Raw genomic sequence first — 25,395 nt, forward strand, 5'->3', positions numbered from 1 at the left:
GACTGAAGATGAGGTTAGTTAGGGGAGGAAGCTGGAGTGAAAAGAGGTGTGTTAGACTAGAACTGTAAAAGGCTGACAACTGTTTGTGTTTAGAGAACTTTGGATTGACTCTCTAACTGGGTTAATGGAAGTAGAGGAATAGAAAAAGAGGCCGCTGCTTTGAGAGAGGCCTTGCCACTGGCAGGAAAATGGTTAAAAGCCATGGGAAAAGCTGGATGCCTATAGTGGAGTCTTCTCTCTTTTCTGTGGCTTTGGCAAAATGGAAACTCCCAAAATAAAGATGACATTGAAGGTCTCAGCCAGCTGGCTCTAGACTGGCACGGAAAGAACAGACCTTCCCAGGACTCAGAACTTGGGGTGGGTAGGAATTTGGGCTTGGAGACCCCATCTGAACTTTGTGTTCCTTTTTCAACTTTACCCTTTCTGCTTCCCTTCCGCAAAAGCCCATCTCTCTGCCCATCCTGGGTCCTATGACTTTTCTCTCCCTCAACAGTCGGTTCCCGATTCTGGTCCCCGGCCCCCAGCAGCGCCTGCCCCCTTCCCACCGGGGCCCCCCATGATGCCACCACCCTTCGTAAGTTTTATGTGTTTCCCTGGGCTTGGCTTTTCCAGCCTGCACCCTCAACTCCCCAGCCCTTGCCACTGCTGCATCACCAGCACGGTTCTCCTGTAATGCACCTTTTTGCTGCCCTTGGAAGAGGGGTGGTTTTGTCTGGGCATTGGGGTGGGGAGAGCTACTGTTAAGCTCTAGTCCGAAAAGGTGACAGTTCCCCCTTTGTCCTTTTGTCCCTGGGACACACTGGGGATGGAAGTAGAAGTGGAAGAGAAAAGACTCCGTTAGAGTGAGCGCAGGGTGGGTCTGTCTTTCTCTTTCACTACTCCTTACCTGTGCTCTTTTTAAAAAAAGCCACAGAATTTGGGCTGGAATTGCATTGGTAGAGTTAGAGAAAAAGGGGAGGCAGAAGAACTGGGGATGGCTGCCTTCCGCCCTTCACACGAGAGGCTTCTTGGGGAACAGTGCTGAAGGGTTATAGCCTTCCCCCAGTCTGGTGCTGTTTCAGTTCCCTTTCCTTTTCCTGCCTCTTAGGAAGCTGTGTGCTTGCCTGTTAAACCCAGAGAACTCCCCAGTTACCTGTCTTTCTCAGTGGTGAGGAGGGAGGCAGTTTCATGCCTTGTGCTTCTCAAATGAAAGCCTTGGAATACCTCCAAGCCAGGGTGGAGGGCTGGGTGGACAACAGGTGGATGCTTCCTGACGGGTCTTCTCTGTCCCTAGCAAGGCAGTGTTCCTCTGTTCAATATTTCTTCCTTTCCTCACTTCCAGATGCCCCCTCCAGGGATCCCCCCACCCTTTCCTCCGATGGGGCTCCCACCCATGAGTCAGAGACCACCAGCCATCCCCCCCATGCCACCTGGCATCTTGCCCCCAATGCTTCCACCAATGGGGGCACCACCACCACTCACACAGGTAATTGTCTCCCTCCAGAGGGCCTCAGGAAACCCTGTTTGTTTAATTGGGGGTGGAAATGAGAGGTACTCAGACTTTAGAAACTGGGAAGAGAAACGATCTTTGATCCAGGCCCATGTGGATTTGTCTGCTGAATGACTGAGACAACTCTTAGGAAAGGTGAAAACCCAGAACCTGAGGATTGCCTGGGCCACCCCAGTGGGATCTGTTAGGACCCCCAACTGAAAGGGACGCTATCCACCTGCCCTAACCTCAGTGGCTGGTTTTATATCCATAGATACCAGGAATGGTACCTCCGATGATGCCAGGAATGCTGATGCCAGCAGTGCCTGTCACTGCCGCGGTAAGCTCTAGGGGCTGGCAAGAAGCAGGCTGTACCCTGCAATTCTGTGGGTCTGACTTGGAATACAAGGGCGTGGACTCCACTTCTTTCCCTCTTCTTATATCCACCCTGGTCCCCAGCAGCATTCCCCATGCTGGAATCTTCCTCCCCAGCTGCGTACTCAGCAATTTTAGTTTCCTGATCGTCCCCAAAGGCATATATATTCTTTGTTACCTCCGTGCACACACAGCACCTTTCAGGAGCACACTCATACCAGACACTTCTTTCCATCACATGGCCATGCACTGTGGACACACTAATACAGTCCTTTCTTCACATGCTCTTTGCTTCTGGAGGAGGCAGTGGCATCCAGGGATCTCGCTAAACCTTCTTGTGCTCAGTATAGTAGAGTCTGAGTGGGATATAGAATTTGGCATCTACTTTGAAGAGATGGGCCTCAGGAGTTGAAGTTGACTCAAAATACTCTGACTTGAGGACAATGAAGAAAGGAGCTGTTGTGCAATTCCCCCTGGGATCTGAGAGCCATAGCCCTGGCAGGAGGGAGGGGATCTGTTAGGGAGGAGAGATCCCTGGGAGCAGGACACACAGATCCTGGCCTGGCCTGCTTCTCCATCCCCCATGGCCTGGGTCCTGGGGGCCACTGGGCTTGGCCCCAACCCTTCCCCCTCCTCTTTCTTCGGCAGACGGCTCCGGGTGCGGACACCGCCAGCTGTGAGTCTTCTGGGGGCCTGCTCCCCCCAGGCTCGGAGGTTGGGGGGTACAGGGGAGAGGGGACCATGGACTGGAACCCACCCTGGATCATGCCTGTTGGGATGCCAGGGAGCCTGGGATGTTTATGGGACCAGGGAGATATTTACTGGGGATGGAATAAGGGAGGACTAAGTGGGGATAAGATGGGGGTTTAAACAAAAACTTAGTACATTTCCTTTGGCTTCTTTTCTAGCTGCTGTGGCTGGGACAGGCCCTCCGGTGAGTTTCTAGCTTGAGTCTCTGGGTAGGAAAGCTGAAAATGGGAGGTTGGTATTTAAATCTTTGGGATGAGAAGAAGAGGCTTTGGGAAAGGAGCCTTGACCACCATTCTGTGCCCCCCTCCTCCCAGAGGGCCCTATGGAGTGAGCATGTGGCCCCTGATGGGCGCATCTACTACTACAATGCTGACGACAAGCAGTCCGTGTGGGAGAAACCCAGCGTGCTCAAGTCCAAGGCGGAGGTCCTGAGTGGGGCTTTCTGGCCCTTCCTTTCAGCTGCACTGACCTTTCCAAGTCCTTCCCCTGAATCTCTGACTAATTATAATTAGAGGTCCCATGCTGCCTGGCCCACCCCCATGCTCCCTAGAAATACTTCCCTAGGATCTTAGGAAGTCCATGTTCCCCCATTTGAGCCAGGTTAGATGGTAGCTCAAGACTACTGTGTCCTCTATTCACTGGGTCTTATTAGCTCCCTTGTGACCAGAGAGCTCCCCAGCCTACTGATATCCTCTGACCCATCCTCTTGCAGCTGCTGCTGTCTCAGTGTCCCTGGAAAGAGTACAAGTCAGACACAGGCAAACCTTACTACTATAATAACCAGAGTCAGGAGTCCTGCTGGACCCGGCCCAAGGACCTGGATGACCTGGAGGGTGAGGGGTCCTGGGAGGAAGGGGAGGTCTGGGCAAGGTGGTGGGGGTCCTTTGCTATTCTGACTGTGTTCTTTTCCCATTGCAGCTCTAGTCAAACAAGAGGCTGCAGGGTGAGTGACTCACCCACCTATCCATTCATACTTGGGGGGTGGGAATGAATTCTGCAGTATCCCTACTCTGTGAGAGGAATCAACTCTTAGTCTCCTTGTGAGGTCATTTGCTCTGGCCCCAGTCCTTCCCAGAGTAAAGACGCCAGCAAGCACCTGCCCTTCTCTATCCCTGCTCTGCTCCAACACCACTCTTTTGGCTTATCTACAGAAAAATGCAACAGCCGCAGACACTACAGCCACAGCCACCTCAGCCTCAGCCTGAGCCCCCACCTGCACCTCCTGGCCCCACTCCAATGCCCAAGGGCCTCCTGGAACCTGAGCCAGGTGGGAGTGAAGATTGTGATGTGTCGGAGGCTGCCCAGCCCCTGGAGCAGGGGTTTCTGCAGCAGCCAGAGGAGGGCCCCAGCAGGTGAGGGCTGCCCCCAACAGCATTCCAGATGTTAGCCTCAGGCTTTTATCCTGGTTCATTCTTCATTCTCTGCCAGGCCTCTTGGGAGGGGTATAAAGATCTGGGCAATGACCTCTGAAGGGAAGAAAGTGGCTACTGTGGGAAGCAAGGAGGGTAAAATGTTGCTGAGAGTACAGCACACTGAAAGCAGTGAGGGCTGGGTACCCTGTGGCTGAGTCCCCTCTGCCCCCCAGTTCTGCTGGACAGCATCAGCTAACACAGCAAGAGGAGGAGGAATCCAAGCCAGAACCAGAGAGGTCTGGCCTCAGTTGGAGCAACCGAGAGAAGGCAAAGCAGGCATTCAAGGAACTGCTGAGGGACAAGGTGCTGAGGGTGGGGCTCCTGGAGGAAGACCTGGAAGGAGGAATCTGGAGGTGGGCAGGCCCCATGACCCCTACTTAATCTATTCCAGGCTGTCCCCTCCAATGCCTCATGGGAACAGGCCATGAAGATGGTAGTCACAGATCCCCGTTACAGGTAGGCCTGGGCAGAGGGAGCCAGGCCATGTTCATGAGAGCAGCCAGACCAGGAATTCCCTGAGAAGCCCCAACTCAAGATCAGGCTCAATGGGTCTGGAGTTAGGAAAGTGACAGACCAGATTGGAGAGCAAGGGGAGGAAAAGCTAGGACAAGAAAATGGAAAGGTATCTGACATGAGACATTCAATAAATGCTTATTGGATTAAATTGAATCGAATTGAATTAATTGGGGAAAGAAAGACCTGAGTAGGGCAGAGGTCTGATAGCAACTTGAGAACACCAAAGCAAAAGAGCCTAGTGTTAGCAGTGTCTGGGGGTTGTGTCTCTTCCCCTTATTACTTCACTCCTGCCCATATCCCACACATCTGTAGGCTGAGCCCTTACATGCCTTGCCCCCCATTCAACTCGTGGAGACCCCCAGTGTCCTGTGATCCTACTTTGTGGGCTACAGAGGATGGTTCAAGCAGACTCTTTTGTTTCCACTCCATTCTTGCCATTTGTACCCTAGTGCCTTGCCCAAACTAAGTGAGAAAAAGCAGGCATTCAATGCTTACAAGGCACAGCGGGAGAAGGAGGAGAAGGAAGAGGCCCGGCTAAGGGCCAAGGAGGCCAAGCAGACCCTACAGCATTTCCTGGAACAGCATGAACGCATGACCTCCACCACCCGCTACCGGTTAGGGGGCTGGGCTGGGCTGGGGCTTGGGAACCCGGAGAACACAAAGGCTCAGTGATCTGTTCTCTGCCTATCTACTCACAGCCCATGTGCTCCACAGGCGGGCAGAACAGACCTTTGGGGAACTGGAGGTCTGGGCTGTGGTCCCTGAGAGGGATCGAAAAGAGGTTTATGATGATGTCCTCTTCTTCCTGGCCAAGAAAGAGAAGGTAAATGGTCATTGGGCTAGATCCTTCAGACCCAATAATATCTTGGACCTTCCTTGTCTTTGCTATTTTATGGACTCTGGCCATTTATTTCTCTATTCCCCAATGTCCCAGCTCCTGACTTGGAAGCTGATGTGACACTTATAGGTCCCTCCATTTCTGCCCTGAGCCTGTAGTCTTGGGTCTGGGAGGGCAAGGAGGAATCGGACAGGTTGGTTCCTCCCCTACCTGGGGACATGAAAGTCTAGTCCTCCTCCTAGGGTTCTTGAGATACTTCCTTTCCCGAATTCTCCTCTGCCAGGCCCACTTGGGTAGCTCTGGCTTGCCTAGCCTCATCTTGATCCTGTGGCTCCCCAGGAACAGGCCAAGCAGCTCCGGCGCCGAAATATTCAGGCCCTGAAGAGCATCCTGGATGGAATGAGTAGTGTCAACTTCCAGACCACATGGTCCCAGGCACAACAATACCTCATGGATAACCCCAGTTTTGCTCAGGACCATCAGCTGCAAAGTAAGCTTGAGTCTCCACTCCCACTTGACCCTTCCCCTTTTTACATGACTTGGGACCCCAGAGCTTGCCTCATACCACTCCCTTGCACCTCCTGCTCATTCTAGAAGTCTCCAATACTCAAGTCACTAGATATCCTCTCCCTCCCTCTGGAATTCGCTGTTGACCTGGACATTGTGTGTTCTTGGAGGAAGAGCTCTGGGATATAGGAATCAGTGTTCTTTTCCTCTACATTTGTATCTCCTCCTCTCTGCCTCCCTTTCCTGGAGATGATGATCATATTTGTAGTTTATGTGACTGTAGTCTTAAATTGTCATAGCATCAGGGCATTAACTGGTCACGGATGCTACAATAAACAGTTGCTGACCTGTGATCACTGATGATATGACAAATTATTTTCGGAAGTTACATCAAAGCCTGATTGACTTTGCTTCCCTATGATGTGAAACCTCAGATCCTGAGAAAAACGGGTTTCATGGGATGGCTTCTAGTAACACACACCAGAAATCACATCAGGGCTGAAAACTTACTGATTTTTTTCTAATGCAATGAATGATCTCCCTCAAGAACTGCCGTTGAAGTAGCTACTCCCACAGAGTCCTTTTCTCTGCTTTCCCCACTAACCTGAGTGTCCCCAGTACCCATAGGAACATCAATCTTGAGACACTGGGTACTGAATCTGAGAGGGTATCCTGCTAGTATGGCACCTGCTGAGCCTCCTTCCTACCTATAGACATGGACAAGGAAGATGCCCTGATCTGCTTTGAAGAGCACATCCGAGCTTTGGAGAGGGAGGAGGAGGAAGAGCGGGAACGGGCCCGACTTCGGGAACGGCGCCAGCAGCGCAAGAACCGGGAGGCTTTCCAGGTATTTTTGCTGCCCTTGGGGATCAGAGCTCAGCTCTACCCCAGACAGTAACTTCTACCCATGCCCTGCCTGCTTTGGGCTAGGCTGCCTGCTTTGTCCCTCTTTTGTCCAAGCTTCACAAGGCCTCTCTCTGCTTCCAGTTCTGCTCCCTGCTGTGTCCCTTCAACTCTGGACTGTGCTCCTCTAGGGAGACCAGATGTATGTACCTCTCAGAAGCCACCAGCAGAGAGCACCCTGCAGGCAGTGTGGCAGCTAGGCCATGTGCATTTCCTTTGGGTGGGGAGCAGACAGGTAGAGATTATCCTCCAGTTTACGGGTGACAGTATGGGGATGATTTAATTGGATTGGATCACAAAAGAAAGTTGCAACCAAGCCATGGAAGATGGTGCTGCCTCCCAGGCTGGCTTGTTTTCATTTTTTGCTCTGTCCCTCCATATTTATATTCTCTTCTTTTAAGTAGTGTTCTCTTCCTCTACATCTGTATCTTCTCTCTGCCTCCCTTGCCTGGATTTCCTGATTCTGGATTGCCCCTGCCTTTCCCTCTGCCATTCCCTTTCTTCCTCCCTATCTCACTTTCCCTATCCCTGGCCTCTCCCTGCTTAGACCTTCCTGGACGAGCTGCACGAGACAGGGCAGCTGCACTCCATGTCCACCTGGATGGAGCTGTACCCAGCAGTCAGCACTGATGTCCGCTTTGCCAACATGCTGGGCCAGCCGGGTAAGGCAGCCAGGCTCCCCCTTCTCTGGTCTGGCTTCCTGCCCTGACACCTCTGCATTCCCACTCCCTGGTCCTGTCCTCGACCCCACCCCAGGCCTTGGGAAGCTGCCGCCCGCCAGGCCCCCCCTCCCTCCCTCCCTGCAGGCTCTACCCCTCTGGACTTGTTCAAGTTCTATGTGGAAGAGTTGAAGGCACGATTTCATGATGAGAAGAAGATCATTAAGGACATTCTTAAGGTGAGGGGAACCTGGGGTTATGGATGAACACAGGCTATGTGCAAGCCACAGCCCCTGCACAGATTCCCTGATGAGTCCCATTTTGCAAGAGTGTAGCAGCTTATTCAGCAGATATCTACTGTGGTTCTTTACCTTGAATTGGGATATGGTAATGAATAAGACAAGATTTCTGCTCATAGGAGCTCATGGTACTATACAAAGATAGACATGAGAACAGTTATGCAGGGGAGCAGGTGTTATTACAGAGATTAATTGGAAGAATTGTCATTTGAACTGCACTTTTATAAAGGAGTAGAGGAGGGCAGAATGTCCTAGGCATAAAAAGGCAGGTGGGTGGAAAGTGTATGGTGAGTTTGAGGAGCAAAAAGTATAGATAATTATAAATTAATAGGCTATAGAAGTATGCTTTCTGACCAGCATGGTGGTTTAGAAAAATTTGGAATTCATTATTAACATTTTTAAATTGGAAGATTTAACATAAAAGACAGGCAGCACTGGGCTGGTTTTGTGAGGCATTCTGTGGAATCAGACTGAGATGCCATTGCCTTCTCAGAAAGGGCACGTTGTTCTTTGCCTCACTACTCCTTAATGCCTTCTTAATACTGCATTGAGTGTCAGCTGCCATGTACCATCCCATGTGCACTGCCACTTTCTTTATACTGAAGAAATAGTGCCCATGTCTGTCACAGTTAGAAAAGATGGGTAATTATGCAAGTGAAGAGACTCTAATGTTTCAAAAGAAAAAAAGAAAGCATTTTTCCTTTGGAAGTGAAGAACATTCCAGTGCATTTTTAGGAGATAGTTCAGTCCAGTCCAGTGGTAAGAAGCAGAACCTGAGGCAGACTGGGCTAACAGTCCAGATTAATCCCTTACTAATATGTGACCTTGACTAGGCCATTTAACCTTTCTGAGCCTTGGTTTCCTTATTTAAAAAATGGTGTTCTACCAAAGGACACCTAATTACAGGTGAGATTAACTTGGTGTCTGAGTTGAGAAGGACCTGGGAATAAAGTTAATGAGATAGTACCATTGCACATACCACCTTTTTTTGGGGGGTGGGGGGGTACTGGGGCTTGAACCCAGGGCCTAGCACATGCTAGGTAAGTGCTTTACCACTGAGTACATCCTCAGCCCTATGAAGTTTCTTTGAAGTCTTTTATTTTAACTTACAAACTCATGCACATGCTGCATTTTAATCCCACATCACCTTCCTATTTAATATGAATTTAATATTTTTAAGTTACTATTAGGTAAGATGTATCATATTGTCCTGTGACTTCCTCTGTTTCTCCGGAACCATATGCCCTGTGTGGAAGTAAAGCCCTGCATGTAAAGTGTCTTGAATGCTAAAATAAGAAATTTGGATTTTTATCTTGTAAGTAATATCATATGGCATCTTGGAAAAGCCATTGGTGATAGTGTGTGGTAGCACCTCCCAGTCTGGAGTGTTTATGTCACTAGGGGAGATATTAGTGGTGGAGACAGTGGTAGAAACCTCAAGTGACAGTGGCAAGTAATTCAGATACTTCTTAAGTTTTAGTCATCCTCTGACTTATCCCCAGGCCTCTTCTCTGATACCAAGTCTACTTGGTACCAAAGTCAGAGCAGTACTAAATGCCAGAGGCTGGGTTAGGAATGAAGGAAGGAGGAATGAAGACAGGGAGACCAGTCAGCTGGCCTTCTCAGGGTCTAGGCTGGTGGTGATCTCCAGGCAAGGCAGTGGGGATGGCACATGAGGAGAATGAGCTGTAGGAATCAGCTGGGCTTGAGCTGCCATAGGCACCTTGAGAAAAGCAAGGGGTGGAGGTTTAGTATCTGGGGATTCTATACTTCTTCCTCTGTTTTTGAATGGAGGAGCTTGCATCTCTTTAATACATTGAGATGCTACATATGATTTTTATTGAAAAAAAAAGTTTCTTGTTTGAAAAGTTTAAAAACAGTGCGAAAGAGTCACTGAGAAGTGGAATTGCCAGGTTGTTTTATAAACTTGAGGGAAAAGGAGGAGGTGCAGGGATGGGGCCATGAATGATGTCATCATTAGTAAGGAATAAGCAGGAAGAGCAGGATTACAGTAGGAATTCCAATAGGGGAATTATTCTCAAAAGCAACCTGGAGCAAGGAAGAATAAAGCAAATACTGTATTTTAAATAGGATAGTTATATAAACTAATATCCCGATATAGTTAATTTTTTGCCTGGTTAACTTTTAGTCATAGAGTGGCTGATACTGACAATTGTTCTGCAGGGCTCCTGCCCTTGCTAAGTTCTGTCTTTCCACAGCACCTGAGAAATACTGTTTTAGACAGCTCCTCTTCCTGTTCCTCCATGTGGGCTACTGCTTTTAGAAGACAAATGAGCTCAGGAGTTTTCTGTGGCCATCCACAGCCAGGTGAACTATGGTGGCCCCTCTCATCTGTAGTATAACACAGGGCCTGGACTTGGGACAGGTAGATAATTGGAGGTAGATGACTGGGCCTGTGGGAGATCTGTAAGAGCTTGGAGGTGAGGAGCATATGCGAGCATATCCCAAGGGAGCATATATCTTAGGATCTGTTGAATTTGAAGTGTCTGTGAAATATACAGTCTTGTATGGGTCTGAAAATCAGCAGAGAGGTGAAGGATGAGGTTGTAAGGGAAAGTATAAATCAGGTAGTGAAAAAAGGATAAACTGCTATTATTAGGATCATACACATATAAGAGAGGTGACAAGAGGTAGGTATAGGAGGGACCTAAAGAAGGAGGGTAGTGTTGAAGAAGTAAACAGCAGAAGCACGAAGGACCAGATGAATGAAGACTGAACAGGAACCCTTGAATTTGACTATTACAATATGAGTGACTTGGGAGAGTGTGACCATGAAGCCAGTGGCTTTGGGACAACATGTTTCAGAGTCAAGTAACTCCTGGCTCTTATTGGCTGAGACGTCTGCAAGTTATATAGTACTTCTGAGCTTCAGTTTCCTTTTCTGTAAAGTAGGGATAATCCATTTGCAAGATCATGAGAATTAAAATAACATTTGTAAAACTTAAATAACATTTGTAAAACGTCTTGCCTATAACAGGCTGTCAATGTTTATTCCTTTTCCTTTGTGCTGCATTTTAAGAGATTTTGAAACTAAAGAAAAGCAAGGGTAGTTAGCTTGAGGAAGTGAGAGCAGGATGGAAGGGATGTTACAGGTAAAGTGAGGTGTGTGCTTGATGGAAGGAGCCAGTACGGATGATATTGAAGCCTTCACTTCCCTAAGAAAGAGTGAATGTATTTGAGAAGGGTTGGAGAAGTGTGAGCTGAGGAAGTACTTGTAGAGAGAACGAAGAGCAAACCTCCTCCCTCAGCGGGTAGATCAGAGGAAGTTAGAGCTGTGTAGATGTAGAGTGAGAGTAGGGAATATGGCTGTGTCCCTGCTGACTTGAGCCCTAGTGGTTCCACATCACTTGCGTTGTCTTGGGCCAAATGAATCATTCTAAGCCTCTGTCTCTTTGGGATATGAGGCTATGGTGATAAGTACAGAGCCTGGCCATGGTGCCAGAAAATGGGGCATGTTTCTAACATTGCTGGTGAGTTGCTCACCTGATGGCCTCCATTTCTGCTAGAAAGACCTGGGGTAATGTTCTTTCCCAGCCATAGGTTCACCTATGAGATCTTGAGCAGGTGCTCTCATTTCTTCTATGTAAAATTAGTATACTAGGACTTGTTCCAAATTATAACCAGGAGGATTAAATGTGTGTGAAGCACTCACAGAAGGTATCTGGTACATAACAGGTATTCAATAACTAGAACCAAAACATAGAGACCAGCAGATGTTGTTTGAGAATTCATGAAACTTCCCTGGGCAATAGGACCAGAGCTATAAGCCAAAGGAACAAAGAGCTAATTGTGAGAACTTTAGGCATCACTCAGCAAACAGAGACATCGCCAGCCCTTTAGCTCCATGTGACAACCAGACCAGGGGTAGGCATGGGAGCTTGTCAGATGATGACTTAAACCGTGTGGTTTCTGAAGTTTGGCACAGTTGTGTGGATCCTCTTAAGGACAGGGGCTTTTTGAACATCCTCTGGTCTGATTTCTATGCCTGTCAGCCTTAGGCCTCAGGCCTGTGGTGCCCTCTGCTTCATGTGTTGCTGTGCCTACAGGACCGGGGCTTCTGCGTGGAGGTGAACACAGCGTTTGAAGACTTCGCCCACGTCATAAGCTTTGACAAGAGGGCTGCTGCGCTGGACGCAGGCAACATCAAGCTGACCTTCAATAGTGTGAGGGGCAGGGTGGGGTGGGTCTTGGATTTTTTTTTACTTATCCCATTGTTTTACTCCTTCCCTTTTCACTCTTGTCCTACTGACTGTCCTGGGTTCAGGGGATCATGACAGAAGGCCAGACCCCAACTTTCTACCTCTTAAGGTATGCCTGAGTGGGCCCTGGGCACTCACCCTTCTGGGTGACCTTGTTCTGCATCTCTGTCTTCAGCTGCTGGAGAAGGCAGAGGCACGGGAGAGGGAGCGGGAAAAGGAGGAAGCACGAAGGATGCGGCGCAGAGAAGCTGCCTTTCGAAGCATGCTGAGGCAGGCCGTGCCTGCTCTGGAGCTGGGCACTGCGTGGGAAGAGGTCAGGAGCGCAGCCTGGCCCCAGTCACCCCTCAAGCCTGAGGGCAGCGGAGTTTCTCCACCACTGAGGGCCCACCCCAGTCACAGCACAGCCCTGGGCCGGCTCCAGTTCCCTTCCTTCCTCTGCCCCTGCCCTGCCCTATGCTCGTGGAGGTGTTCAAGCCCGGCTGGGTGGAGCCTGGTCTGATCAGCAGTGCTCTCCCCGTTCAAGGTCCGTGAGCGCTTTGTGTGCGACTCAGCCTTTGAGCAGATCACCCTAGAGTCGGAAAGGATCCGGCTCTTCCGGGAGTTCCTGCAGGTGCTGGAGGTGAGTCAGGCTTTGGAGCTGTCGTAAGTGCTTGAATTCCCTAGGCCAGTTCCTCAGAGACCTCAGTGGCCTCGCATCTTATCCTAGGTCTCTCCTTTCCCTGGACAGCTAAGGATGTAGAAGCCTAAGGGAGACCTGGGATAGGCAAAAGGCCCTAGCCTAAGACAGGGAGGCATAGTCCTCACCTTTCTCCCTCTGCTTCTAGCAGACTGAATGCCAGCACCTCCACACCAAAGGCCGAAAGCATGGCAGGAAGGGCAAGAAACACCATCACAAGCGTTCCCACTCACCCTCTGTGAGTTGGCAGGTAGAGGGATGTGGGGGTGAGGCTGGATTGTTTTGGGGTACTCAATACTTCTTGTTTTTCCCTATGTCACCTCCATTGGAAGGAGATTTAAGGATTCTTTTTGGAATCCTGGATCCTCTTCTCTATCCCCAATTCACAGACAAGAGCTCTAGAGGCCAGAGAACCTCTGCATTAACCCATATCTGTTTATGTGCCCAGGGCTCCGAGTCGGAAGAGGAGGAGCTGCCCCCACCATCCCTCCGGCCCCCCAAGCGGAGGAGGCGAAACCTCTCAGAGTCTGGCTCTGATCCCTCATCCTCACTTGATTCAGTTGAAAGTGGGGGTGTTGCCCTTGGAGGACGGGGCTCCCCATCCTCCCACCTTCTTCTTGGATCAGGTAAGCAGATGCTGGAAGATGGAGAACTGTGAATGATGATTAAGAGGAGGAACTCAGCAAGCTCTAGCACCCTTGAGGGTGGAGTGGATTAGGAGGGCTGACCTGTGAGGATGGGAAGAACTTCCTGTTCCTGCCTAGACAGGAAACCAGGAGAAGGAAGGAAAACTAGATTCAACCTTTCTCAAACCACAAGGCCCAGGTCTACAAAGAATGAACAGAGAGAGCTGTGGCAGAGAAGAGACCGAGCTCTCCTTTTTCTCTATGGGAGTTAGTAGGAATTTTTTATCTCCAGATCATGGCCTTCGGAAAGCCAAGAAACCAAAAAAGAAAACTAAAAAGAGAAGACACAAGTCGGTGAGTAGAGAAGGAACTCTGCTTAAGACCTTGCTATTTTGTGGGATCTGTTCCACCTACCTCCCAGCTGTACACAGAAGCTGAGGAGTTGGGCTCTGGACTTTTACAGAACAGCCCTGAGAGTGAGACAGACCCTGAGGAGAAAGCTGGCAAGGAAAGTGAAGAGAAAGAACAAGAACAAGACAAGGATAGGGAGCTTCGGCAGGCAGAGCTCCCTAATCGCTCCCCAGGCTTTGGAGTCAAGAAGGAGAAGGTGAGAGGCAGAGGCAGGGGCCCGGCCCCAGCCAGGCAGCACTCTGTCCAGGGGGCTTGGGTGAGCCATGCCTCTGCTCCAACAGACAGGCTGGGACACGTCAGAAAGCGAGCTGAGTGAGGGGGAGCTAGAGAGGCGGCGGCGGACACTCCTACAGCAGCTGGATGACCACCAGTGACCTGATAAGCTGCTCTCTGCCTCAGGCCTGCTTGAGGTGGTGGCTTCTTGACCACCCTTACCGTATGCCTCAGACTCCTTCGTCTGTTCGGTGTCCACTTTTCCTAAAGTAAATCCACCCTCAGTACACCACTGTTGGCACCTATCAAGGTTGCTCTTGGTGTTCAAGGGTTCCCCACTTCCCGGACAACTAGTGCAGTCCTTGCCCACAGCCCCAGGCCATGTTGAAGGGGGGTGGGTGATACCAGTAGATCAAGTATGAGCAATGGGGTCTCCAGGGAAGAGACAGGCTGGTGGACACAGCCTGGGTGGCATAGGGCTGAGTTCTTACCCTCTAGCATCAGTGCCTGCCCAGGGGCTTCACCACTGCTTTCTCCAGGGACCTGACGTATGTGTGTTTTGTTTTTGTTTTTTAAATAACAATATTTATAACATGGCTGGTGACTTTTGTCCTCTCCATGTGCTACTTGGGCAGGCTGGGAACTGGATTGGTGTACACATGCCCAGCAGAGGGCACTAGTGTCTCACACAGGCCTGCTTCCCTTTGTGTCGTCAGAAACCACCCAGCCTCCTTCCGGCAGGCTTCTGTGCTCCTTTCCCCAGACTTTTTAATTCAGCAGCCATCCTGGCTCCCCCACGCTCAGAAAGAGGAGACAGCCTGGTGCTTCAAGCTTTTGTTAAGAGAAGGAAGGACTAGGGTTTATGTACAAGAGAGAAGGGAAATGGTACATGTACAAAAAGAGGTGGCCCCTGATTCTCTTCCAGGGACTGAGACGAAACTGGCAGGGAACTGAGCAGATAGTCTGCAGAGACCACCATGCTTCCTACCCCCCACCAAAAAACCACCTAGCTGAGAAAAGGAGGTGAGGAGGTTGTTTGCGTGCCCTTTCTCTAGAGGTCTTGGTGTAGATAACCCTGTTCTTCAGGCCACTGCAGCAAGAACAGCATGTGACTTGAATGGGCCAAGGAGAAGGACAGTAGGCCTGGCATCACTCCTCTACACTTATCATGAGGGTGCAGCTGGGTGGGTCCAAGCATAAAAGGGCCTTCCTTGCTCCTCATAAGAGATGATCTGAGATTGGCAGGGTTCCAGGATGCCTGTATACTGCTAGACTAGTGCTGACCATGGAACTGTGAAAAGAAAGGGGGGAAAAAAGCAGGGAGACTAGCTTTTCCCCTCTCTTCTCACTGGGCTCTAGTAGGGGAGAGGGGCCTGCGTGCCCCCTGTATAAGGTAAAGCTGGAAATGGGTTTTCCCAGCTTTGAGCTAACCCCTTGATGACCTTTTAAGGAATGAAATTGAAGACCACAGGGGCAAAGTACAGTACTAGAGGCACTAGGGAAGTTCCAGGTCTGTAATAGGCCTAGTGCCCACAATGGCATAGGTAAGATCCAGCCCGAGTGCTGGGGTGGCACAGCTGAGAGCAGCATAACCTTCTGCCAGACCCTTGGCTTCAGGTCCACTGGCGGAACTTTGCAGGACTGAGGATTGAAGTGCTTCTGCCTCCAAGAGGGTCTCAGTGGGGGCCTGGAGCCCGAGGGGGGCCACTGGGTGGTGCAGCATTCCGCGCTTGGTGTCGAACAACAATGGGTTGGCGTTGGAGGCCTATAGGGAAGACAAAGGAGCTTATCAACAGGCAGGAAGTTAGGCAGGACAGCATCTTCAGGAGCACCCACAGCAGGATAGGGAGGAACCAGCCGTGAAGTGGACCATGGAATTTGAAGTGAGGCTTTAAGGCCAGCTAGGGAAAATGCTGGGACTCTGTCCTTTGAAAAAAATCAGGTGGAGAGACTAGAGGCCACTAGTCAGAAACAAAGTAGACTTAAGCAGAGCCAGAACCTGGGAAGAGACCCTTCGAATGTCAGGAAGCAGACATGAGGGGGCATCGAACTGTCCCTGGGCAGCACCTACTACCAGAGCTCTTAGGAGGGAACTGTAGAGAAGAGAAGGACCAAGATGCCCTGGACCCAGAAATGTAACCTCAGCGTCAGCAATCAAAACAATAAGCCTATGGTCCTGCCTACTCTGGCACAGCTCCCACACCTGGCCCTTGGGTCTTAGTAGAAGCCAGGACAGCATTAGTGAGAGGGAGTCTACTTCTGTGTGGGCAAATGCAGAGGATAAGCCATGCTTCTGGCATCGTGGGGCATGCAAGAAGTATGTGTTCCCATACTAAGAGGCAGCTAGGGAATGATTCCAGAGCATGCAAGGGAGTGCCTATGGGCTCCAGCAGGAGTCCAGGGAGGTGGGCATGCAGAAGGGGCAGCTGTGGTGCCCAATACCTGTCAGGGACCCCAGCCTTGGGGGTTAACAGTTTGACTCGTCATGGTGGGCTGCATCACAGAAGAAGCGTGAGCCCCGCTTGGCAGTACGAGCCGTGAAAGGGACACTCTTCAACACTGGCCCAGGAGAGAGACACAGTGGTCAGGCCTCATTGGTGGGCAGTGGGGCGGGGGTGGATCTGGATAGGTTGGGCTCTGGGATCTGGATCCAACACCAGGCCCCAAAGGAGGGCAGAAGGACCCCACCTGTGATGATGTCCTCAATGGTACCATCTTTTCCCTCATAAACTGGTCGGTGCTCCTTAGCCTGGCGTCGCCTCAACTCTGCAATTAGCTCCTGCTGTTGCCATTTGTTCCGCTGGGATGGGGTCTATGGCCAAGCATTTGAAAGGGGAAGGAAGTCATCAGTAACCTGACAAGGGGCTGGCTCCTGTCCCAAGATGCTCCTGGCTTATGTGCTACTGGGAATCCCCCTCCCAAAGCCCAGCTCCTCATCCCTCTGGATTCTAGCCTCAGGTGTATCTGTTGCAGTTTCCCATCTTCTCTCTAGCTCTACTTCCCCCTCAGTCCCCAGTTCTTTGCCCCAGTTCTTGGTCCCATGCACCTTGGCATCCAGCTTCTTGGCTTCCTGAGCCAGCTGTTTCTCCCGCATTACCTCCTCCTGCTTCTTGCGGGCTTCATTCTCTTGTTCTGCTTCCTACAGAGAACCAAGGTGGACAGTGAGGCTTACGGGCTAGGAGGGGAGGAGCTGACACTGAGAGTGGAGAGTAGGTGGCAGTGGGACCAGTGAACCCCAGGTGGCCACCCTCTGGAGGGGCACTTCCTGCTCCAAACAATGACAGGAAGAACCTGGGCCCCCACCCTGCCACACCAGTTCAGCTATGAGGCTTCTCGCCAGCTTCCATTGCTCCCTTCCCAGGACCCAGAGGAGGAGTTGGAAAAAGCCAAGACTTGAAGCCCGAGCTCTCTCTCCCTCAGTCCTTTTTAAAAGAGGGGTTTCTCACTGTCAAACCTCTCTTTAAAAACCCCTCTTCAGCTTACCTTGTAAGAACGAATGAATCGGACAAATACTGGAAAAAATACAGAAGGAGGTGTGGTTTTGGGACTCTCTCCAAAGTAGCGCACAACTGCATTGTAGGCCTCCTGGGGAAAGGGATTGGCAGAAGGGGGTCAGCCTGGCAGGAAGAAGCCCAGGAACAGGAGGCCCACAGAAAGCAGAGCACAGGGTCAAAGGAAGGAAAATCAACCACTCAAGCCAAGGTAAATTGGAGAGAATTGGGGGTCCTTGAGGGCCCCAAGTGCCCATGTCTCCAGAGATGGCTGTCTGCCACCCCCAAAGCCCTCTCTCTCTGACATAGAAGGCCTGCTGTTTGTGTTATGTAAAAGAACCAGCTAGGCTTACCTAGATAGCCTGGGTTGCTCCTGCCCACTCCATCTCTTGCTCACCTCTGCTGTCTTGGCGTCACGCTGGAGCTTATCCAGTTTGCCTTCATTGGTGCTGAGGAAGCTCCGAAGGACACTATTGTCATGAATGCTGCATTCTCGCCGAATCAGCTCCATGCCCCGGCCCAGCTCCTTCACATCTAGCAGCACATTCTCCAGGGACACTGTAGTAGTCAGAGGCCTTGCTGAGGCCCACCTATGGCCTGGGATATGCATTGCCCAGCCCAGCTACAGCAAACACCCTCTCCCTTGGCACAGCTCACTAAGGTTCTCACCCAGGTGTGGACATGAAGAAGGAAGTGCACACCAGAGAGCTGGGCTCTCTCGGGTAGAGCAACTCCAGAGAACAAGGTAGCAAAGGGAGACAAGCTACAGTTGTTGCTGGTCTCCAAAGTGGAGCTGACTTCTTGCCCAGCTTCCATGAACTGGCACAAATAACAGCTACTTAATGTCTGTGGAGGGCTTCATGGTTTTTCTAATACTGCATGCACCATAGAGAAATGCCTCTGAACCAACTTAAGGAAGTTGGAAGGAAAGAGTCAACTCCCCTTCCTGTTCCTGCTCCTACTGCACCTAACTGGGAAGGCTAGGCCAGGCCTGATGCCTAGAGAGGAAGGCCCACCCTGGGGTGGCCTGCACTCATGGCTCTAGCGGAAAGCTTTGAAGTGGTCAGAAAATTAACAAAACACTAGAAATAAATGGACCAAGAGTTCCCTCTCCTCATAGCTTCCTGGGATTGTCCTAGGCTGAACATAAGGACTGGCCTACCCTGACAAACTCGCCTCACCTGCTGCAGCCTTCTCCACAAAGTGCAGCTCATGCCAAAAGTTAGTTAGGTCTGGGTATTTCTCCTTCACTGTCAAGGCGATGAAATGCAGCAGAGTCATCTTCCGGTCAGTGGACTTAGTGTCCAGGAGCTGGAAGGGAGGGAGAGGCAGTGCCAGATAGCTAAAAACAGGCTCCACCACCACTGTACCCAGGCTCCCTGCCCATGCTACCCACCACTTTCTTACCAGATCTAGGCTCTGGAGCTTGAAGCCATACACAGCTCCTCGCTTGCTGCTATTCATGTAGTTTCCCAGTGCAAGTATGATCTGTTCAGCAGATGTGTGGGAAGCAGGTCAGGTCATGCCCTAAGGCTCCCTCTCTATAGCCCCCAGGGCCAACACCCCATTCACCCCTCTTCCCACCTCCAACATCTGCTTCAGCTTCTGTGAAGACTTGACGGAGGCAGAGGCTGCAATTATGGCATTGAGTTGCTGGAAAATGAGATGAATACTTGAGTCACTCCAGGCTGGGGTAGTGGTGTGGAGTTAAAGTCAGGGAAGAGCTAGGAGGAGAAGCAGGGCAGGGGAAGTGCTCAATAGAAAGAGATAGAGCAGCAGCAGCAGAGGATAACTATTTGGATGCGGGCTATACCGGTGTGAGCATCTGCAGGTTGTCCTGGAAGTTGCCCAGAAAGGCCATGCCAGCCATTCGCTGAGTCAGCCGCTCCACCTTGCTGAAGAGCAACATGAAGCGGTCCTCAGCTGCTAGCTCCTCTAGAGGCTGCCGCTCACGCTCGTATTGCCGCAGTAGCTTCACCTCAGCCTCCGTGGGCAGGAAGCGCATCAGGCATTCCACAAAATCCACAGGTAGTGTCTGTAGGTCATACCTGTGTAGGAGGGAGGATCACAGGATCATTTGCATATGTCTTTCCTCCAGGAGGAATGGGAGTGAGGACTGCATGAGACGAAGCTAGAAAGCAGAGCACCATCACAGTGGCACCAAAAATCTTGGGAACATTCCATGTTCCTGTTTTTTATTTGCTACAGGGGAGTGAACCCAGGGGTTACTTTACCACTGAGCTGCATCCTCAGTCCTTTTTTAGTTAATTTTAAGACAAGGGTCTTGCTAAGTTGCTGAGAGTCTTATTTGCTGAGGTTGGCTTTGAACTTGCAATCCTCCTGCCTCACTCTGCCAAATTGCTAGGATTGCAGGTGTGTGCCAGTGTGCCCAGCTTCCATACTCCTGTTTAAGAGCCCTTCAAACCGGCACAATGGTGCACACATGTAGAAGATCACAAGTTCAAGACCAGCCTGGTCTTAGTGAAATCCTCACTCAAAATAAGATTTTAAAAGGGAGTGGAGAGACTCAGGATGTAACTCAGTGGTAGAGCATTTATCTAGCATGCACTGAGGCCCTGAATTCAAACTCCAGTACTGCCAATCAGTCAATAAATGTAAGTCCATCAATTGCCGCCCTCTGTACCTATGATAAAGTCCAAACACCTGAGCAGGGCCTGCAGGGCTTCTGTCCAATTTTCTACCCTGTCCCTCCTAAATTCTCCTCCCTACATTAAAGCCAGATTCCATTTTTAGTACCCAGGGTACCAAGCTCCTCCCTCTGGGCCCTGAACTGGACTAAAGTGTGCACTTCCTTTAGATGTCAGTTGAGGTATCACCTCTTCTGGGAAGCCCTCCCTGATCACAAAGTTCAGTCATGTTGCTCTTTCTGCCCTCGAGGTGGTGTCACTTGGTGTTACTGCACTGTTCCCACTAGACTAGGAGCTCCCTGAGTGAAAGTCTAGGTTCATCTCCAGCACCTCACATGGCTTCTGGCACATAGCATGGATGCAATAAGTTCTAGCCAGGACAGTGGATGATGGAGGGGTGGAGGAACTCTGTCAGGAACCCTGGAATTTAGGAAAAACCAGGTTCCTGGGTGGAGAGCTGGGTTGCCAACTGGTTGGGGACCAGAGCCAGGTCAGTGGGAGCCTCACGTGTGAATAGCCCTGCAAATCTCCTCAGCTGAGCGGCCAGCCTTGCGCAGGGTGATGGCCAGGTTCTTGGCACGGTTGGCTTCCAAAAGGGTCACCTTGCTGGCAGCTTTTTGTGCTGTCTTATTCTTGGAGCAGATGAGGTCAAGGGCAGGGCCCTGAGCTTTCGTCTTAAACAATTCTTCAAACTTGTCCAGATCCAGGTCCTGGCAAGAGTAGATGAGAAGGGAAAATACTGCAGCCTCATACTACGCAACGATCTGCTGGCAGTACACTCAGCACGAGCCTAGCTCTGGCTCATGAAGCTGACCCTGGTCCCACTCTGCCTGAAGACAGAAGTCCAGGAGGTCTGGCAACCTGGTCTTCAGCCCCACCCTTCTGGGCCCCAGACCCTGTCACCTCCAAGATCTTCTCATCATCCAGTTCACTGAAGACAGTGCCACTGATCTGATTGGGTTTCAGTGCTGTCCAGTTGAAGACCGGCAACCGGAACTTGGTCTTGATAGGTTTCTTAATGCGAATGGCTAGTTTGGAAGGAGTATCATTGAGGATGGAGCCAAGGACACATTCCCCTGATTCCACCAGCCCTGTCCAAGGTCCTAGAGGCACTCACCTGACAGGCCCACTGTCAATACCACAGAGGGAGCAGCTCCAGGGAGAGGTGGGGCTGGGGGACACTTGCCTAGGGGAAAAAGAAATGGCACAGTGACCCAGGGGTCATGAGACTTCCTGGGCTGCCCTCTCCTCTGCCCACCTGTCCTGTCCTTACAGACTCTTAGGAGAGGAGGCTATGTGAGTTCAGCTCAAGTCACTTCCAGGAGTCCTGTCAGAGGCGGTTCAATCTAGTCTCTGCCTCAGTTTCTCCAGCCTCTCCTTGGCTGCTTTGAAGCAGCATTTTGATGATTCTTGAAACAGGCCCACCCCTATACCAGTAACCCAAGCTTCCTTAGAAGGTAGCTCCCAATCAGCCCTTTCTCTCTCTCACTTTGACTTGATAGCCTTCCATCCTTCAAATGATGCCATTTCCTAGCTGCTAAAGAAGACACTGCTGACTAGGGTTTTGGCCCCACAATGTGGCTGCCCCACTGGGCCTAGAGATCTTGGTTACTTACCTGGTAAAGGGGGAGGAGGCGGGGGCAAGGGAGGAGCCGGTGGTGGGGGCAAAGGAAGGGCCTCTTCGGCAGGTGGGGCTGGAGCTAGCAGGTCCAGGTCTGAGGGTGGTATGCCCTCGCTCAGCTCTGCAGGGCCTGCTCTGGTCACGGCCTCAACACCCATGGGCTCCAAGCCACGAGCACTTGGCTCCATGTGGCATCGGCGCTGGAAGGCCTCTTCCTTCTCCTTAATGAGCCTCCGCAGGGTATGCACCTGGTGGCTTGTGTTCTCATATGTCTCCTATTGGGCAGAGAGTGTCATTGAGGGAAGGATGGGCTAAAGGCACAGCAGTCATTACTCCTGGGAGTAAGAGAGACTTCCTACCCAAAGGATAGTCAAATAAGGGTCTCGTGAGGTGCTTAGAGTGGCAGAATTCTAGATGGGAGAGTAAGGGAAGCTGGAGTGCAGCAGAGCAAAGGAGGTGAGTAGAAGGGCTGGCCTCCCTCTGCTGACACCATGAAATGTCATTCTCTCTGTTCCGGACTGTTCTCATAGCACCAATCCTTCAGGACCCAGGATAAAGGATGCTACTGTGAAATTCTCCTTAGCTACTACCAGTCTGATGTAGCTGCTTTCTCCATAGCCCTTGGGGTCTCTTTTTTTTTTTTAGATGTTGATAGACCTTTATTTTATTCATTTATTTATATGTGGTGCTGAGATTTGAACCCAGTGCCTCACACATGCTAGGTAAACGCTCTGCCACTGAATCACAACCCCCAGCCCCCTTGGGTCTCTTTAGTGCCTTTTTTTTTTAATTTTCAAATTTTTTTTTAGTTGTACATGGACAAAATTCCATTATTTATTTATTTATGCATGCTGAGGATTGAACCCAGTGCCTTACACACACCAGGCAAGTGCTTTACCACTGAGCCACAACCTCAGCCCTTCTTTATTGCTTTTATTTAAATTTGGCCCTGTGTAATTGCTCAGTTGGAAGCCTCATGGACAGGCTTTGTCTTAGCCATCTCTGAACCCTCCATATTCCTAATTTGGTACTTAACAGAGGCTCAGCTCATGATCATATTCCTTGGGAAGAAAAAGGTTGGGGCAGGATGACAACATCATTATTATTATTTTGATACCAGGATTGAATCTAACCACTGAGCACATTCCCAGCCCTTTTTTTATTTTTTATTTTTTTGTTTGTTTAGAGAGTGAGAGGAGAGAGAGAGAGAATTTTTAATATTTATTTTTTAGTTCTCGGCAGACACAACATCTTTGTTGGTATGTGGTGCTGAGGATGGAACCCGGGCCACACGCATGCCAGGCGAGCGCGCTACCGCTTGAGCCACATCCCCAGCCCCCCTGTTTTAATTTTTTTTTTTGAGACAGGGTCTTGCTAAGTTACTTAGGGCCTCTCGAAATTGTTGAGGCTAGCTTTGAACTTGCGATCCTCCTGCCTCAGCCTCCTGAGCTGCTAGGATTACAGGTGTGCACCACCACATCCAGTGGGGCATGACTGTATAACTAACAAAAAAGTGGGGGAAGGATAAAGCAGAGAATGAAATATAAGAAGCCTCTGCATTCCTAATTTAGGATACTTTGTGGATGGCCTAAAAAACAGCTACTCCAACCCTGATCTGTAAGCAGGGTTGAGAAGCATGTGGAGGAAAAAGCAGCAAGATGGGTTGGGAGGAGACTGGAAGGGACTCCAGGGGTACCTGCGGGTGCACAGTCTGCCTCTACCCTTTCCAGTATGTCTATGTCTTGCCCACTTTGGTTTCAGCTTCCCTCCCAGACTAAAAAATAGAGTGAAATCATCAGAACACCACCATCTGTGTAACTCAAGGGTAAATCAAGATCTTTTCTTGACATAACTCAGAAGAGCAAGGTCCCAAAGCACTGGAGCCCAGGGGTGGCCATGGCTTTCCTTCCCCATATCTTTTGGTACCTTGATGCTCTCCAGCTCTTTTTCTCGCTGCAGCAGCTGCTTCTCTAGCTCTGCCACCCGCATCATGTTCTCATTCTCCAGGTCCAGAAGCTTCTCTGTGAGCTGCAGGTTGGGAAGGGCAGGTTCGGGGCTGGCCCTAAAGCCTAGACACTCTGTATGAACTAATGCCCAGTCAAGACCTGGGCCCAACATTCCCACCCCATAGGTGCCCAAACACAGCTGGGTTAAGTGGCTTCTTTACATCACCTCCCGAGGGCCCAAGGTCTGACCCCACATGAAACAGCAACACATACAAGGCAAATGGCAGCAGTCTGAATGCATGTGACTCACACCATAGCATATTCTAGAGAGCCTCAGTGGATTCTAAAGTCTTCCTGAGGCTCAATCTGGAGGCAAGCGGGTAAACACAGGATTTTGAAACTCAGTCATTACCATCCTCCCTGACACTCAACAAAGGTTATGGCAGACAAAGGAGGCCACCTACGTGAGACACATGCTCTTCTAGTTCTTCCACCTTCTCCAGAGCTACATTCTTGGTTTCAGCATCTTCCAACAAACCCCCTACATCAAACACATTGTCGAGGTATGCCTGAATCTGCACCTGCAACTTCTCACTTTCCGTATGCCTTGACTTCTGGGGAGAAATCAGAAATAGTAGTAGTTGGGGAACCACCTAAAAACTCTTGGGTCTTTGTCACCCTCTCACAGCCTATAATGCAGGGATTTCCTGCTATTTGCTGTGTCAGTATCTGGCCCTCATAGAGCTGCCTGGTTAGAGAGACCTCTGTAGGATGTCCTAAAACCCAGACCAGAGAAAACAGGCAAGTTCCAAAGGCATCAAAGACTAAGTTTTTATAAAAGAAACACTGATGTTTCTAAGCTGGATCTTTATACCAAAGCACCTGGCCAGCTCACCTGAAGGAACTCCTCCAGTCCCAGCTTTGTAAACTCATACTGTAGGTGGACCCGGAAGTTCATATCCTCCACTGAGTGTACCACAATGTTGATGAACTGCATGCAGGCCACCTAGTGAAGAACAAAAATATCAAAATACAATGTCACCATGGTCCCTTTCCCTAAGGAGCACATGGCCCTGCTTGGCATGCACCTGCCCTGGGCTGTTCCTCACCATGAAGTCAATGTTGCTGTCTTCATTACGGAAATACTCCATCAGCTTCTCAAAGCGGTGCAGCTCCTTGCACACCTGGATGAGCAAACATTCTCAGGGAAAAGATCTGCCCCATGCAGAAACTAAGCCCCTGAGCTGAGGCTCCCAGAAACATCATGGCAAAGGCATTGGTTCAGACCAAGTTTAACCATAGCTAATCTAGGAAATGAGCCATTCTGGATACTGCAGAAGAAAACCTGGGACCTGGAATCTGGCCCTGGGTCTCTGGTCTCTCACCAACTCACTAAGGGAAACCAGTAAAGCCTGTGCCCTTAGGCTGGACTTTAAGTGCCTCTGGGGCTATGCCAACAAGAAACACAGAAGTCTGATGCTGCCAAGTTACTGACAGAAGGAGAAAGGGAATCAGGACATGGCTGAAGCAAGAGGCCGAGGTCCCAGGGGAATGCAAAGGAGGAGCCAGTGTGCAGGAAAGTCCTCTGCTGGCAGGGGTCCAGAGGCTCCTGTGAGTCCCTAGGCTTCGAGGAGGAAGAGCTATTTCCTGACTTAAACAATGGATGCTAGGGAAGAGGTCCAGAGAGGAGGAAGGGGTGGGACCACAGCTATGGCTGAATGTCGAGGAATCCTACGTTCAAGCAGATTGGGGTTTCAGAACCAGGCCCAGAGGCTTAGGACATTCCACATAGAAGCTCTCTCCCCTCACTAACAGT

At 50.4% G+C, this 25,395-nt stretch overlaps 2 protein-coding genes across 24 annotated transcripts in view; one reads left to right on the forward strand and one right to left on the reverse strand.

Annotated features, from left to right (window-relative positions):
- PRPF40B (pre-mRNA processing factor 40 homolog B) overlaps positions 1 to 14,470 on the forward strand; it is a 74,713-nt gene extending 60,243 nt beyond the window's left edge. For 5 of the 19 annotated variants that reach the window (XM_081311985.1, XM_081311997.1, XM_081311982.1 and 2 more), the window contains exons 2-26: positions 494 to 574; positions 1,088 to 1,147; positions 1,322 to 1,465; positions 1,743 to 1,808; positions 2,492 to 2,519; positions 2,752 to 2,777; positions 2,908 to 3,018; positions 3,306 to 3,426; positions 3,512 to 3,536; positions 3,745 to 3,945; positions 4,179 to 4,308; positions 4,397 to 4,461; positions 4,971 to 5,135; positions 5,236 to 5,344; positions 5,699 to 5,849; positions 6,580 to 6,713; positions 7,317 to 7,431; positions 7,576 to 7,667; positions 11,795 to 11,911; positions 12,123 to 12,260; positions 12,471 to 12,566; positions 12,772 to 12,861; positions 13,072 to 13,249; positions 13,542 to 13,603; positions 13,713 to 14,470. In XM_081311985.1, the coding sequence (XP_081168111.1) occupies positions 557 to 574; positions 1,088 to 1,147; positions 1,322 to 1,465; positions 1,743 to 1,808; positions 2,492 to 2,519; positions 2,752 to 2,777; positions 2,908 to 3,018; positions 3,306 to 3,426; positions 3,512 to 3,536; positions 3,745 to 3,945; positions 4,179 to 4,308; positions 4,397 to 4,461; positions 4,971 to 5,135; positions 5,236 to 5,344; positions 5,699 to 5,849; positions 6,580 to 6,713; positions 7,317 to 7,431; positions 7,576 to 7,667; positions 11,795 to 11,911; positions 12,123 to 12,260; positions 12,471 to 12,566; positions 12,772 to 12,861; positions 13,072 to 13,249; positions 13,542 to 13,603; positions 13,713 to 13,976 (2,706 nt within the window). In that variant the 5' untranslated portion in view covers positions 494 to 556 and the 3' untranslated portion in view covers positions 13,977 to 14,470. The remainder of the gene's footprint in view (positions 1 to 493; positions 575 to 1,087; positions 1,148 to 1,321; positions 1,466 to 1,742; positions 1,809 to 2,491; positions 2,520 to 2,751; positions 2,778 to 2,907; positions 3,019 to 3,305; positions 3,427 to 3,511; positions 3,537 to 3,744; positions 3,946 to 4,178; positions 4,309 to 4,396; positions 4,462 to 4,970; positions 5,136 to 5,235; positions 5,345 to 5,698; positions 5,850 to 6,579; positions 6,714 to 7,316; positions 7,432 to 7,575; positions 7,668 to 11,794; positions 11,912 to 12,122; positions 12,261 to 12,470; positions 12,567 to 12,771; positions 12,862 to 13,071; positions 13,250 to 13,541; positions 13,604 to 13,712) is intronic. The other 14 variants (XM_081311993.1, XM_081311998.1, XM_081311986.1 and 11 more) reach the window with 9 other exon arrangements.
- An 897-nt stretch (positions 14,471 to 15,367) lies between these two features.
- The window catches only part of FMNL3 (formin like 3), a 52,533-nt gene continuing 42,505 nt past the window's right edge, over positions 15,368 to 25,395 (reverse strand). For 2 of the 5 annotated variants that reach the window (XM_081311979.1, XM_081311976.1), the window contains 18 exons: positions 24,689 to 24,763; positions 24,475 to 24,585; positions 24,044 to 24,193; positions 23,560 to 23,661; positions 21,629 to 21,908; positions 21,130 to 21,198; positions 20,916 to 21,040; positions 20,520 to 20,722; positions 19,178 to 19,412; positions 18,949 to 19,017; positions 18,772 to 18,852; positions 18,546 to 18,675; positions 17,762 to 17,922; positions 17,357 to 17,458; positions 16,920 to 17,012; positions 16,562 to 16,685; positions 16,316 to 16,432; positions 15,368 to 15,638 (listed from right to left, as the gene is read on the reverse strand). In XM_081311979.1, the coding sequence (XP_081168105.1) occupies positions 16,341 to 16,432; positions 16,562 to 16,685; positions 16,920 to 17,012; positions 17,357 to 17,458; positions 17,762 to 17,922; positions 18,546 to 18,675; positions 18,772 to 18,852; positions 18,949 to 19,017; positions 19,178 to 19,412; positions 20,520 to 20,722; positions 20,916 to 21,040; positions 21,130 to 21,198; positions 21,629 to 21,908; positions 23,560 to 23,661; positions 24,044 to 24,193; positions 24,475 to 24,585; positions 24,689 to 24,763 (2,202 nt within the window). In that variant the 3' untranslated portion in view covers positions 15,368 to 15,638; positions 16,316 to 16,340. The remainder of the gene's footprint in view (positions 15,639 to 16,315; positions 16,433 to 16,561; positions 16,686 to 16,919; positions 17,013 to 17,356; positions 17,459 to 17,761; positions 17,923 to 18,545; positions 18,676 to 18,771; positions 18,853 to 18,948; positions 19,018 to 19,177; positions 19,413 to 20,519; positions 20,723 to 20,915; positions 21,041 to 21,129; positions 21,199 to 21,628; positions 21,909 to 23,559; positions 23,662 to 24,043; positions 24,194 to 24,474; positions 24,586 to 24,688; positions 24,764 to 25,395) is intronic. The other 3 variants (XM_081311980.1, XM_081311978.1, XM_081311977.1) reach the window with 2 other exon arrangements.

Source organism: Spermophilus citellus (assembly GCF_964194105.1).
Source record: "Spermophilus citellus genome assembly, chromosome: 10".
NCBI classification, from domain to species: Eukaryota; Metazoa; Chordata; class Mammalia; order Rodentia; family Sciuridae; genus Spermophilus; species Spermophilus citellus.